The sequence below is a fragment of the Gallinula chloropus genome, assembly GCF_964237585.1.
Source record: "Gallinula chloropus genome assembly, chromosome: 1".
In the NCBI taxonomy this organism is placed as follows: domain Eukaryota; kingdom Metazoa; phylum Chordata; class Aves; order Gruiformes; family Rallidae; genus Gallinula; species Gallinula chloropus.
Window position 1 is genome coordinate 18732874 of NC_140085.1, and position 14593 is coordinate 18747466.

The 14593-nt window shown below is 38.0% G+C and overlaps 1 protein-coding gene across 1 annotated transcript in view; it reads right to left on the minus strand.

The window, feature by feature from the left end:
* Positions 1–14593, minus strand: part of TNRC6B (trinucleotide repeat containing adaptor 6B) — a 128409-nt gene that overhangs the window by 74690 nt on the left and 39126 nt on the right. The window contains exon 4 of the mRNA XM_084262754.1: positions 13234–13301. Within this exon, the coding sequence (XP_084118880.1) occupies positions 13234–13301 (68 nt within the window). The remainder of the gene's footprint in view (positions 1–13233; positions 13302–14593) is intronic.

Here is a 14593-nt window from a genome sequence, read left to right on the forward strand (position 1 = left end):
TTTATGAAACAGTTATCCCCCTTCTAAAAAATTACATTTAGTATTTCAGCTGCATGTTCTATACATCTTCACACTGAGCATGACAGTACACATTAATCTACAGCCAATTTTACTCCCTCTCAAAAGCCAAGTTGTTTTACTCCGACTTATAAATCTTCTTAACTTCAGCAGGGCTTGCTAGCTCTCCATTCTGAAGCCCTGGAAGCTTTTACTTCAAGGAGCTGATAATACTATTACGACTTTCAGCAACCAGTGCTCACTGGAGTTGCTGTGTATCAAGTGTAAACCACTGCTATGAAATTTTACCTTGTCAGTGGTCTATGGCAAAGTTTTTTTAATCAGAAAATTGTCTTTTTTGGACAATCAATCAGTGAACCAAAAATATTTAGAGAGGTGACTATGGGCAGTTCTTAAATAACTGCAGCACGGATAAATATCTTGGGTTCTTTAGCGTTCAGTTCAAAATGTATGAGTTACGGGCCTAGGTTTTACCTTGACTGTCTTCCATAAATAACCATGGACTCCACTTGACAAGGAGAAAATTACTAATATTTTGCCTACTTTAAAATCTTATTTGGAAGAAACATCAAAATTTGTATTTTAATATATACATAAATGCTTTAATTGATTTTTTTCCAACTAAATTAACGACTGAAACACACCTCATTCTTTATGTATTCCTGTTGGCATATTGGTTAAGATGGCTCACAAAGTTTTGGGGTTTTGTTTTGTTTTGGGGCTTGCTTGTTTTTTTGTGAGGCCTTTGTTGTTGTTTTAACACAGCATTTACCTAATCAAAATTGTGGAAGAAGCAACAGCACAGTAGTTCAGAAAAACAATGGTGCAGAGCATAAAAATACACAGCATACAGGAAATCCACACATCTCTTTTCAGAGGACAACTGCACTTAAAAATCTAACCATTAAGCTTTCTGATGCTAACAGTGCTGTTAATAGCTAGTCTTAATAAGTTACATCTTTGTTATGTGCTACTAACTTATCTGATTACAAACACTTCATTTCTAAGCACCTTCCATCTGAGGATCATAAAGCACTTTAAACACTTTAATGAAGCTTCACAGTGCTCCTATGAGGACAGTATCCAGTATGAGCAGACACAGACACGCACACACACGCACATTAAGAGAGATGCTTACAGTCATGGATTCTCTCTGCTCGTATCTCAACTGAGACAGAAGAGGAGTAGGGTTTTTTAATTCACATCAAGCTACGTTGTGGTCTACAAACAGAAATGCAATCTTTTCTGATTACTTTTTCTATAAGAATCAATAAATTTGGCTTCAACATTATGTAAACAAGTTCGTACCAGTGTCCACTACGTGAACTGAGACACCAACTGGACCCTCCAGTAGTCATCTCCAAAAGGAGACCCCATCTGCCTGATCTGTAGATCTTTAGTCAATTTTAAAAGAGTTTTATTTCATCCAGTTTTTATGCAAAACTCTGTCTCCCATTCTGTTTGGGGTCAAAGTCCTACATTTGAATGTTTTAGCTTAAGATACTTTAGAAGGCTGCTCCCTTACCATCCTGCACCACTGGACTACACCCACTGGGCTTTCTATTCTACACTGCCAACAGACATGTGGCAATAAATGTAAGACTTATTTTTGCCCCTAGGAAGTTCTTCATTGCTGATACTGTGAAAGTGATGAAAAAGTCAATTCAGCTCCTCCGGACACAATTTCTCACCAGAAACCTCAAATATTAACAAGTTTCTCATAGCACAAATGCCTTCTCATCAACTGTCCTTTCTCTGGCTGGTGAAGTATTGGCTCCCTGAAGTATGAAAGGAACAAAGGCAGATTTTTTTTCTTTGCCAAAGTGCACTGAAGCCCACATGCCCTCTATCCTACTGCAGCTCAACGCTTAGATTTCCCTAGATCGTCCCCAACCCCAGAAGGAGGGGAGCAGTAACACATAAAAGATAGTTGGAGGCCAAATTATCCCCAGCTCCCCACAGCCAGTTCACCAGTGGACCAACCGACCAGCAGTACACAGTAAGCACGGGGATGAAGTTAAAAGCATAACTCTTAAGGTAAGGACATGTATGTGAGGACTAAGCTACACAGTTGCACAATTTCTAATAAAAAAACAGAACAAGCAAACAGAGAATCCCTTAAATTAAGGAACAGAATTAAGAGTCTTAACTATTCCTTGTGTGCTCTAACAACTGCCATATGATTTCAAAAGAAAAATTAAAAACTTCTAGGTTAAAAACAGGAGTTTAAAGCATCTTGTTTCCTAGACTTGGAAACAACTAGCAACTTGATACAGGCATCTCAGTCCTGGATAAAGGATAGTTCAAATCACTTTTAAGTTATTTTCTCTCAACAGAGAAAGATGTTACATGTCCAACATGTCTGAAAAGTGAAGATGATAGCTAAAGCTGGCTGTATCAACACACTAATTCTTTTTTTAAGTCTTCACAGCAATTGCACATAAGCCATTGTGCAAGAGAGATGGCCTTTCCTTCTGCAGGAGTGCAAAACTTTAAAATGCTCACTCCTAAGGAAAACTAAGGGTTTGCTTTGGGGTTCCGCCCATTAGTGAACAGTAAGACATTTTGTGCTGCAGAATTGTGAACACATAGTTGTCGGGCTTTTAACTATTGTAACCAAAAGTATAATGTAAATTCTTTCTTCAGAGAAAAATACCATGACAAAAAGCATCTAACAAAAAAGCTTGCTCAGTTTCTGAAAAGGTTACAACACCTTTTGCATCCCTTACACAAAGGCACCTATCAACACATTTTAGGAATGGAGCATACTGCCCTTATAACTAAAAAGACTGCAACAGTGCTTTGGAGCCACACTAATGCTCAGGTCTCATTCACATCTCGACAGGGACAAAAGAAAGAATTACAAGGACTGAAAACTTCACAGCATACAAAGTTTAAGAACTATACATGATTTCAAGGCTACGCCAAATTTCTGACCCTGTACATTAATGAAGTGTTCACAGAAAGATAACAAGCCAGAAGGAAGACATGGTTGACCAAACTTTGCTAACACCCACTTTTTCACCTAATTTTTCTTCAATCTGCCACAATACTTTCCCTAGCTGTTCGGCCTATAAATAACCCATCACTATGGCTCCACTTCTTCAATCTCCTCAAATGCCCTTTCCAAACTGGAGAAAGATGAAGCTTTATAGCTGCCTTTTAACATTTTTAATTCCATGAGACTTAACTACTCTAGGAACTGAAAGAATTTACCCCAAACATCACCTCCCATTCTATCAAGTCCTTCTCTAAATGCTCAATGAGTTTTTAGACCCATATCCTTGGAAAGTAAACGAGTACTTTCCAGTAACATACCATGCAGGGCAACTTGTGCAAATTAATACTGTGAGAATTCGGTTAACCTGCTCCTGACTATCACCTCAGAAGCTTCTTGATTTTGGAGATTATAATCCAATCTTAACTGGTCTTCCTCTTCAATTTCTAAAATCCCAAAAGCTGCCAAAATATCAAAGGAACAAGAAAAACTTATCCATTCTATGCAATTCTATCCATGCCAGTGAAAAGATAATACTTTTCAAATAAATAGATGCTAAGGGAAATGATAGAGGATATCACTCCACCCATATATACAGCAAGCGGTTTCTTCCTAATTGTTATTTACAGCATGTGAATTACCATGCCAGTCAGATGATTGATTCAACTGACTTTCCATCAACAATAGCTGTTACTATGCATTTCAAAAGGACCAATAACCTCCTTGGTTAAATCCTTCATTCCCCCAGTTTAAGCCTTGGAGCTTTAATCATTTTAAAACACCTGCCCAGGTAGGAATATTTAATGAAAAGCTTACTTTTCATGTCTATAAAACACTTTACTACAACAAGACTCCTTCTCTATATGCAGCTTTTAGACTGACTCACTCAGTACTCCACTCATTTTGGTTTAGTCTGCTCATGCAAAGCAGATTTTTTTTTACAAACTTACAGGAAGTCTCACAAAAGACAAGGAAGATTTTTGGACTTCTTAAATTCCGGTTCAATCCTTTTTTTTTTTTTCTCCTTTTTCACCTAAAAGAAACCTATACTGCACTTACATATTTGGTTGGGTTTTTAAAACTTTACAGTGTGACAGACCAATACCTCTCTGCAAATTGTTCTGACTTGCCTTTAGTTTTAGTATGAGGAGTTCAATCACTGGCCCAGAAACCTCTGAGCAAAGGAATTTCTGGCATCTTGGTCAGAGCTGGCACCAACCCATTTTCCTTTGTTCTCATTAAAGGAACCATAATATGCTAAGTTAAATAATAAAAAAAAAAAGGAAACCAACAAAAAAACCCCAAAACGACAAAGCCCCACAGTAAAAGCAGAATACAAAAGGAATGCACATTCAGTGGATTACTGTAAGAGAAGATTTCCCTCATTTGACTCCTTTTTCTAATAAAAGTACTGTTTATTGCTGAAAAAAAAAAATCTGTAAACTGATCTTTCCAAGAGAGTTGAACATCTTCCCTAAGAAATTTGCCTTCATGTACAGCTCTTCAGTTTGAAATGTCAGGAAAGGAACAGCTAGTTATCCATGCAGAAAATTCTACAAGCTGTAGCTGTCACAAATATTCAAATGCATGCACTAACCTAAAACCAGCACGACCCTCAGGTACGATCAACAGCGATGAAGGGCAAAGAGTTCAGCAAATTCCGTCTATGTAGGTAGGGGTAAAAGAAATCATACCAGCTCTCCAGATCACAGCATGCCAGAGGAGCAATGCAGCTTAAGAGCTCCAAAATATCTCTGTAAACAAGTTTTTAATTCATACCATGTTGACCACAGAGAGCAGTATTTTTAGTCATATCTTCTACTTGGAGTAAAGAGCTTGCTTGTTTTTTTTATTTTTTTTTTTCTTTCTTTCCCTTCTTTAGTCAATACTTATAACTCCCTGAAGGACCTTTATGGGATCTGCAATTCAAAACCAAGTTTTGGGACATCTAAGACCATTTACCATTTTATCCTTTAAACTCTACTATCTCTAAGTAACAGTGGATAGTATTTTTCTGGGCACAGGAAACAGTAATAGATCACCAACTGTAATATAACATAAAAACATGACACCTTTTTTGCTTTGCCTTCTTCATCTCCTTGAAAGAAGATTCAACCATCTATCTGGGTGTATGCACAAAAAATACCAGACTTGATGAATGTATTTGTTTTTCAGAAAGGATGAAGCAGGGGGAAAAGCACCAATCAATTTAAATTGGATGCAAAACTGGGGAAGAAAGAAGTTTTAGGATTGTAATTCATACACATTTGTGATGCCACTGACTTGTGCTAGCAGTCCAAAAAGAGAATCCTTAGCAAACCCAAGATGTGTGGCACTAATTCGGTGTAGATACCACAGAGAAATTTCTAAATTAGAATCCATTCTTACATTATAGATAAAATATTTAGAGAGGGCTCAGAATTACTGACAGCCCTTAAACGATTTTGCTTGCTGTTCTTTAAGTCTGCTATCTCACTCCCATGTAAGGTGTCATCCAACAGTTGCCATCTAAATAGCAGTGAAATGCTGAAAAGAGAGCCAATGTCCAACCATCCATACAAGTGACACAGCAGAGGGCAGTTACCTCAGGCAGCTCCTGAGGAAGTGGGACCTTGGGATAGGGAACAGACACTAATTAACCAGACCTAAAACAAAAAATAGACTTCTTGGACAATAAATTTGAGGTCTCAATAGCATCCAGTAGGTAAGTCTGCTTCCTAGAAAGAGGCTAGAAGGCAGTGTGTGTGTGTGGGGGGGGTGGTGATATCCAAAATAAAGAGGCTCTGGGATTTTAGTAATTTGATCAGTATGCAAATGTTCTCCCCTTCTTTTAGAGAGCAGAAAATCAGAATACCCTCCTTCATGCTACCCACCAGAATTACTACTAACTGTGATGATTAGAGAAACAAGGGTAAAACCTACTATTGAGTATTTGCAATATTGTATTTATACATCAACAAGCTGGATTGGAAGAGCTTTTCTCTTGTTTTGGAAAGACAACAAATGTAAAGATCAGATGAGACTGCAAGGCAGAAGCAGGCTTTGTGCTCTTCCTACACAATACAAATTCAGATCTTGGGGGGATGGGGGAGGGCAGACCCCAAACAAATTAGCAAGAAAGTACAAATAAATCCCAAGGAAAAGAAATGCCAAACTGTTCACACTTAGAATGTGAACTGTCCACAAATCTCCTCTCTCAATATTCAGCAGCCATGTAGGTTAAACACATTGGGATAACAAGTGGGAACTTAACCTCTAAAGTTGACTTTTTTCTGTGCTATCTCCCATTTCTCATAGTTAATTTTCCTCAGCAGTCATTAGGCTTCTGGTTTTCCACATATTGAGTAAAATACTCGCAAAATAACAATACAGCAATGGTGTGGGTTAGGCTGAGGCACACAGAAACCCTTTATCTGTTCATAAGAATGAGACATACAGCGCTACACACTGTCCTAATTTATGGTAGGAGAAACGGGGAATCTTAAAAACAGTGAAATGACAATTGAACATATTTTCAAGCCTAACCTGCAGAAGTGAAAGTTTAATTTTAAATTATTTTTGCTTACAATGCACAAACTTGAGTTTTCCTGTGGGTAAAACACCTAACTCCAAGTACAAAAAATTCAAGAGATTTAAGTATAACATTAAACTGATAAAATATGGAAGAGGATGGAACTTTTGGTGCTTTAAAATGCTGCATCTTTTTGCTACATTGTATTTTGTACTGTATTATAAAGGGTGCAAAGCCGACCTTCGCAACACTATTGACTTTCTGGTCTTATGGCTCAAACACAGCTACTTCTGCAGATACAGAATTCATTCCCGTCTCACCCATTTCTACACACTCAGTTGCATAGCAAAAGGCAACTCCTCCCTCTACACCTCCGGCTCCCCTTACATACACAGGTAGAGAGTTGCCTTCAAACACAAACTTGTGCTGACACTCAACCCACCGCAGGAATAAAAACAGTTCTACAACATGAAGGTGCTGAAAATATTCCTGAAACCATAGTTGGACAAGGTCTCATCTTGTTTTATTTTAATGGTCTCAACGCCCTCAAATATCTTTTAAAATCTCCAAGAACATAAAAGAAAAAAAAATAAATTCAAAGTTAGAGCTCTCCTGCTCAGATGCCAAGAGCAGAGGCAGCCCGGAGCATCGCTGGGACAGAAGTGTATTCTGACACACTGACAGAACTGCAGTGCCCTGCCACAGAACTGCCTGGCATGGCCACTACAGACATAGCACTTGTCTCCGTGGTGGCTTGTTAGGTAGGATGTTGCGCAGAGACCTTCAGTGTTTGGGAACATTTCTCTAACTGGCTACTTATTCCACCCACATAGAGAACAATCAGCAATGAAAAAATCCGCTACATTTTTACTTTTAAATATAACAACATTTACAAGGAAAGACATTAACTTGCCATGAATCTCAAGAGAACCTGGGGTGACACCCAAATTTAGGTACCCGAAATCTGAGCTGGTAATTTGAATTAGGATTTTGAAGCTACTTTGAAAAATCTTCAGGAAAAAAACAAAAAGCCCACATCTGCTTAGGTTGGTAAAGTCAGTAAAGTAAAACGTTGCAATGTTACTCCAGACAAACCTCAATACCTTCTGTGAAGTGGAACACCTTTAAGTCACTGACAAACTCCCAGTTATGCAAGCATTTAGCTAGCTGTTTACTCTAAATTTGCTAAAACCAGCGTTTTATGCTACATGGAAAGAAGCTATGGCTGGAGTCCTTTAGGGGATTATAACATTAAAGAAACCCTTTCAGAATCCTGCAGTACTTCATAACAATGTCTGGTATTCTCCCTGACCAAGCAGACATGTACAGGATATACCACTGGAGCATTAATGAAAGAGTAAGGTTGGGTGTTTCATGCCATTGTGGCAGCAATATTTACACATGCACCCAATATTGGCAGGCTCTAAAAACAAAGGAAGGCCAGTCTATTAACTGGCTCCTTAATTTGAAGTACAAGGAAAGGCTGATAGAGCTTGTTCTGCTTAGTTTTACAATGACAAAACTAAGCGGAGAGGGAGGAAGAGGCTAATTCTGCTATTTAAGCAAAGGTAGAAGTGAATTTTAATGACGACTAAGATAGACTTTCAGACATGAATGCTGAAGATGAAAGGCAATGGACATAAACTGTAACAATGAAAAATTTTAGGGAATATTAGGGAATTTTCTCCACCATCAGGGTGATCAAACATTGCAACACATTGCCCAGAAAGACTGTAGAATAATCGTGAAAAGCCGGATACAATTTAGAAATTAGATCCAACCTTCAAATCCAGCCCTCATTTGAGCATGGAATTCAACAAGATGACTTTCAGAGTTCCTTTCCAACTTATTTTATTAGTCTACAATTCCTCCTTCCAGCTTTGACTGTTTTAGCTACTGCTTGCTTTAATTGCAGTGTCACACAAATCCAGGAAGGCATTGAATATTCCTTTGAATATTCTGTTGAATATTCCTGCTGAAGCATCACAGAATAATATAAAAGAACATTATAAAATTTAAAACAACAATTTTGTTATCCTCACTGGCTGCAATCTCTTGCTGGCATTGGTAACATTTTAGAGCATCTCACTAAGTACTCTCGCCTCAGAATCTATACATTAAACCATCAAGCCAGGGAAAGGGGAACCCAGTATGTCTAACCAATGATACTTTGTAGACTATGGAAATGATCTTGGTTTTGCTATCTTTCTTGCAATATAAATCACTTCCAGATATACTAATTGACAAGATAGTTGAAGATTTTTCTGTCTCACTGCTACAAAACAGCAGGTGGGGAATAGCCAACCGAGTTACCTTCCTAGCAAACATGACTTATGAACTTGGCTCACTTTCTGTCTGAAGAGCTACTGTCAAACAGACTTCAGTGTGTCTGTCAGGAACAGTAAAACATTTATATTTTTCTTATAAAAAGGAGTAGTTTTCATTACATGATCCCTTTCACTAATAGATCAATGTGTCTAAGTTTCCAGCAGTAACAGCAGGGGATAATTTATTAGCACAGGCAGAGTTGCTAATTGATACTGCTACAATTAGGAGTACAACTTCAATTTAAGGACTTGAGTTGATTTTTTTTATTCCCTACCCCAAAAAAGGTACAAAGAGAAGCCGTTCTCTGCCTATCAAGTCTGACTGCTTTGGAAAGAATTTTCTGGATCAAAGTTGTTTGCTAATCTTTGCTCTAGCAGTGAAAAAGTGAAAGCCATATTGTAATTGGTAAGACAAGAAGAAGCTACTGCCATGCAAAATGTGTTTTGGGGGGAGATAGTATTTACTCCCTAAGCATGGCAGTTCAGGTCAGCCTCTTCATAATGGATGAAAATATGAGAGAACACCTGTAACAAAATGCTTACCTGCAATTAAACATAATAATAATGATGTTTCTCCAAACTTTTCCTTTGGGATGGAGGGAGTAAGGTAGAGGGGCTTCTTACCAAACTCATTAGCCACATAACACAATCATGTGGCCACGTGTAAAAACAGTTATAATCACATACCAGAGAGCTCAGAGGAGGGAGGAATTTACAGAGTTCTAAAAAACTGAGAAGAAACAATTTCAAGGAGTCCATTGGTTCTCTGCTGGAGTAGAAGCATGGTCCAACACAGCCAGTACCAGCTCCAGCAGTCCAGGCAGACTCGCCTCTTTAGAAGCATGAGATTTCAAGTAAATGGCAGCCCACCCTACTGCACAACCATGACAGTTTTGTGACACAGACACCATGCATGAACTGCACATCTTTTGCAGGACTTCGATGAGTATGCCCATTCCATATTTCACTTGTACTAAGTATTTTGAAGGGGTAACTTTTCTTCATAAGTAGCTTGAATTGAAATAAATTATATTCATGGTGTAAATAGTCATTTGAAGATTTCTAAAGACCTTGTGTACAGTCTAATGGGATAATTCCTCCCCACAAAGTTGAGAGATACGAGCAGACAGCAGTTCTCAGGCATTGTCTACAGTTCAATTAAAAAAACTAAAAATGCTGCAACTTTAGTACAGTAAGTCTGCACAAAAGTACTGTTCAGTACAGCAACAGAAAGGTTTGTGTGACTGAAGCAGAGGAGTTTTTTTGGGCTGTTTTGTTTTTTGTTGTGGTTTGTTGTTGGTTTGTGTTTGTTGGGGGTTTTTTCAATACTAGAAGGTACTCTTGCAATGCCAAGTTTTTATCCCTGAGTCAAACTGACTTGAAAAGCTGTTGCATTTCAGAAATAAAGTGCCAGAAGTCATCCATGGATATTGGCTCCTTGCTTGGAACACACTATGAAGTCATACTTCAGCAAAGGAAATTTCACATGGAACTCAGAGCAGGTAAGAACCATTGAAAGTCTCTCACAAATGAACTGTTACTTTTTTCATTACCCACTCAAGTTTTGCATCCCTTGGAATGCAGTTAAATATTGAAAAATTGTTGGGCTTGCCTAGCATTTTAACGTTTCTAGACTGCTGGTGCACTTCTAGACCCTGGTGCAGGTTAGCACCCTCACAGGTCAGTTGCTGAAACCCTGTCTTCTGAATACTGACTTCCTCAATGGTCTCAGTACAGTCACCCAGATCAGGCTCCCTACGAAAGGCAGTTAAATGAACACTTCCAACAGTTCAGGAAAGAAAACTAGAAGCATTAAAAAAAAAAAAAAAAAAAAAAAAAAAGAGGGAAATCCCTGATGCCTGACTGTACATTGAAACTTATGATCTGCTTTTACTAACAAGCTCTGATTTTATTTCAAACCTAGCAGGACAACAGTAAACACAGGTCTCACTGCAGATGGAAGGGATCTCCGAGATCGTCAATTCCACCCTTTTGCTCAAAGTATGGTTAACTACAGCAGGCTACTTGGGGTTACTTCCAGCAGAGATTTGAATATTTTAAAGGATGAATAAGGCACAAGCTTTCTGGGCAACTTCTTCCAAAGGTCTGACCACATTTCACAAAAAAAAACTCCAAAACCAAAACAAAAAAACCTTACGAAATATATACAAAATTTCTTAATGTTTGAGTCGAGTTTCCTGTATTTCAGTTTCTGCCCATTGCCTTTTCACCAGGCACCACTGTGAAGATTTTGACTCAGTCTTCCTCTAATCAGGCATCTATACATAGGTAAGATCCTACCCCGAGTCTTCTCAAGACTGAACAGTCCCAGCTTTCAATGTTTCTTCTATATCAGATGCTCCGGTCCCTCCCTGTGGCCCTTCACTAGACCCACTCCAGGATGTCCAACTAATTGCTAATGCAAGTATTAATACAAAGAAGCAATTTCAGACTATTTTTTATTTTCCTTTGAGATCTACAGCAAGAGACTTGAAATCAATGCAGCTTTTTGGAGTCACTTAAGAATACAAATTACTGGTCCTTTGCGTGATTACCATTTATCTCGGTTGCCAGATTAATGTCACTTACAGCAAAGGGTAAGCTCTACCAAAGCAGACAATTTTGTTAGGCAGTTGAAAATTTGAGATTGTGGGTAGAAAAAGATTCCAGTGATTGATTTGAATTTAAGAGCAAAACCCACAGTAGTGTTTTGTTGGCATTATGCTACAGCTGCACAAAACAAAGTATCTGCATTTCCTAGCTGCATTACTAAAATTACACCTTCAGGATTTTATCAAACTATTATTAACAACATTATTAGGAATTATACTCTTTAAAGCAGGATCGGTATAAGATACCAGATACCACCTGAACACAAATTTATTCATTAAAAAAATAAAAATCCTGCCTATCACTATCAAAGTCTCTTTCTAATAAGTTTTGGAGAAGAGAGAAATAACGTTGTAAGGCACTTGAAAAGGTCTAATTAGACATCAGATCAACTGTAAATCAATTCTACCTTCCACTTGCACCTAAAGTAAGACAGCAAACACAGGGCTATGATAAATTCCATACAACATCTTTCATACTATTTGCTACAATAATGCTTTTCATTATACTACTAAATATCTAAAGAAACAACTCAGCAAAGCAGAAATCTAGCTCCCTGCTTTTTGTTTCTGCACTACTTTTTCTTCTGGAACTTTCTGAAAGTTTCTACTTCAACAGGCTTTGCATCTCCTGGTACCACAGTAAGTTGGGCAGTCTGAATAGAAAGAAATAGCAGCAATTACTTTGATAAGTTTGGCTCACTTCCACGCTGGAAAGAATGTGCGTGTTCAGCACTAAAACTTCCCTGAACTCATCTTGGCTACCTCGGAAATTGCTTCTCACTGTTACAGAGGCAGTGAGGAGAAGTTTATCTATAAGCTTGTTAGGTTATCACCAAGGCAAGGAAGACCTTCACCCCAAGTAAAATCCCAGCCCTCCTGCAACAAGTGTACTGCTGATCAATGAGTACTTCCTCCTTCTCATAGGGAGACATCCAATTAGGCATAGAATGCAAAAAAAGAAAAGAAGAAGTTCTTTGCTGTGTATTTCTCAAAGACTGTCTTTTCTTGCTTGCTCCAAAAGGCAGAGCAGGAAAAAAATGTAATTGTGGTATCAAAACTGAATTACTATTGCATTAACTAGAGAAAAGACTATGGAAGATAAACATCACTGCAATGCTTCTAGCACAAGGCTCTGTTCTTCCCATCTGAACAAAAACCCAGGAAAAAAACCCGAACATTACTGGACTTCAATTTGAAGTCATATGAAAATGCCATATTAATGTGCCTTTGGCTAACAGAAATCTGTCTCTGATCAAGCTTCTTTCCCTAAAGCAGTGCATACACACATCTTAAATTGTTCATCCTTGAAAGACCATTTTGTTTACAATTTCAGTTCCTTCATTAAAATGTTTTCTAAAGAGGTAAGGTTCAGATTTCAAAGAGGACTAACCTACCATATGCACACCAAAAGGAAGACCCTGGTTCTATCACATTTCACATCGTTTCAATGAAGAAGAACTGTGTAAAAGCTTCACGTACAAACTCACTACCTCAGTGCAAGCTTCCAGAATGACTATCCCCTTTACAACAACTTCTGATTTACCTTCTGAAATGGCAATGCATATTTCTATGCTTTTCAATTTAAGGCAAGTCAACATCCTGCTTGCTTTTTTTTTTTCATCCACCATCCACTATTATATATGGATATTTAAGGAACCAAAAGGGCGAGCACTAAATGAACAACCAATGCTCCCAGGACATTTAAAAAAAGAGTGCTTCACACCATTTACTGTGGTAAGGCCCTTTTTAAATAAACGTGTGACTCACTGTTTGTTTTCTTCACCAGGAGGTGGAGTCTTGCCATGCCCCTCCATTACAAAATCCTCATGTTCCATCTGCAAAGGCAAGCATTGCAGGTCAGAAATCGGTGGAGCAAGACGCACATCACCTAACGTGGCCCTATTCCATAGGTAATGACTTCAGACAGCCACTTTATCACAGTGGCTGGTCCAGAACAGATTATGTAGTTTCTTAGCAACATATGTACATCTCCAACCCCATTGCTATGGTATCACTTTATAGCACAATTTTCAGAAAAATCTCACCAGAGAAAAAGAATGATTTAATAGCTAAAGCAGAAAACTATCAGTCAGGATATTCAGGTTCCAAGTTTTGCTCTGTTACTGACTTTCTTTCTCATTTTGAAGAAATACAGTTTCTGCAACTTCTTCCTCACATATAAAGCAGGAATTTAAAAAAAGTTATGTCTACCAACATCTCTGGAGAAAAAACAGAATTTTCAAAGAAACTTACTAACCCCAGCCAGAAAGTGCTGTGAAAGCAGAGTACTTTTGTGAAAAATAACTTTTATATGAAAATGAGACCGTCGCAGCACACGCATAGCTTAGTTAGCAGGGTAAAAAAGAGGCCTAAGGGAACCTCAAATAGATGCTGTTCCAATGACAACATAAGGTAGGCATTTCCTTTGGCTCACATGTTAAAAGATTCCAAGGGCACTAAGGAAGTTTTCTGTTTAATTGTTAGCTTTTAAAATACAGTTTTAGCATACTTTTTCAGTAATTTCTTTGGCCAGAAAGAACTGCATTCTATTTGATCATTAATTAACTACACAATCTTAATTTAATTACTTCATTCAGACAGAATTCCTTGCACAGGTAGCAAAATATTATTCTCTATATATAAAATTTCAACACACACACACGTAGTATTTTATATAAACATCCAGATACACAGTTAGCAATGCTCCGCTTCATGTGAAGCCAGCAAACAGGCCACATTGCAACACTCAATAAGCCACACCAGAAAGCAACTAAATCATAATCCCACAAATAGCCAGGATCCACTACATTAAACTGAAAAGAGGAGAGAAGCATGATTCAGTCAGTAGAGATAACTGAGTTTAGTCAGTCTCTGAAGGAGCAAAAAAATCCCGAACAACCAAGAAACCTAAAACCAACCCCCAAAAAATCCAGTGGCTATTTTCAATATGCCGTTACCCTCCCCCCCAAAAAAAATTAAAGTTTGCTGATTTGTACCTTGATCCCATTGACAGGTCAAAAATACTGACAAAAAACATTATCTGCATATTGACATCTAACGAGGATAACAGAAATTACATTAATTGCCTGCACAGACACAGCCCTAAGCAAAACCACAAATGAACTGA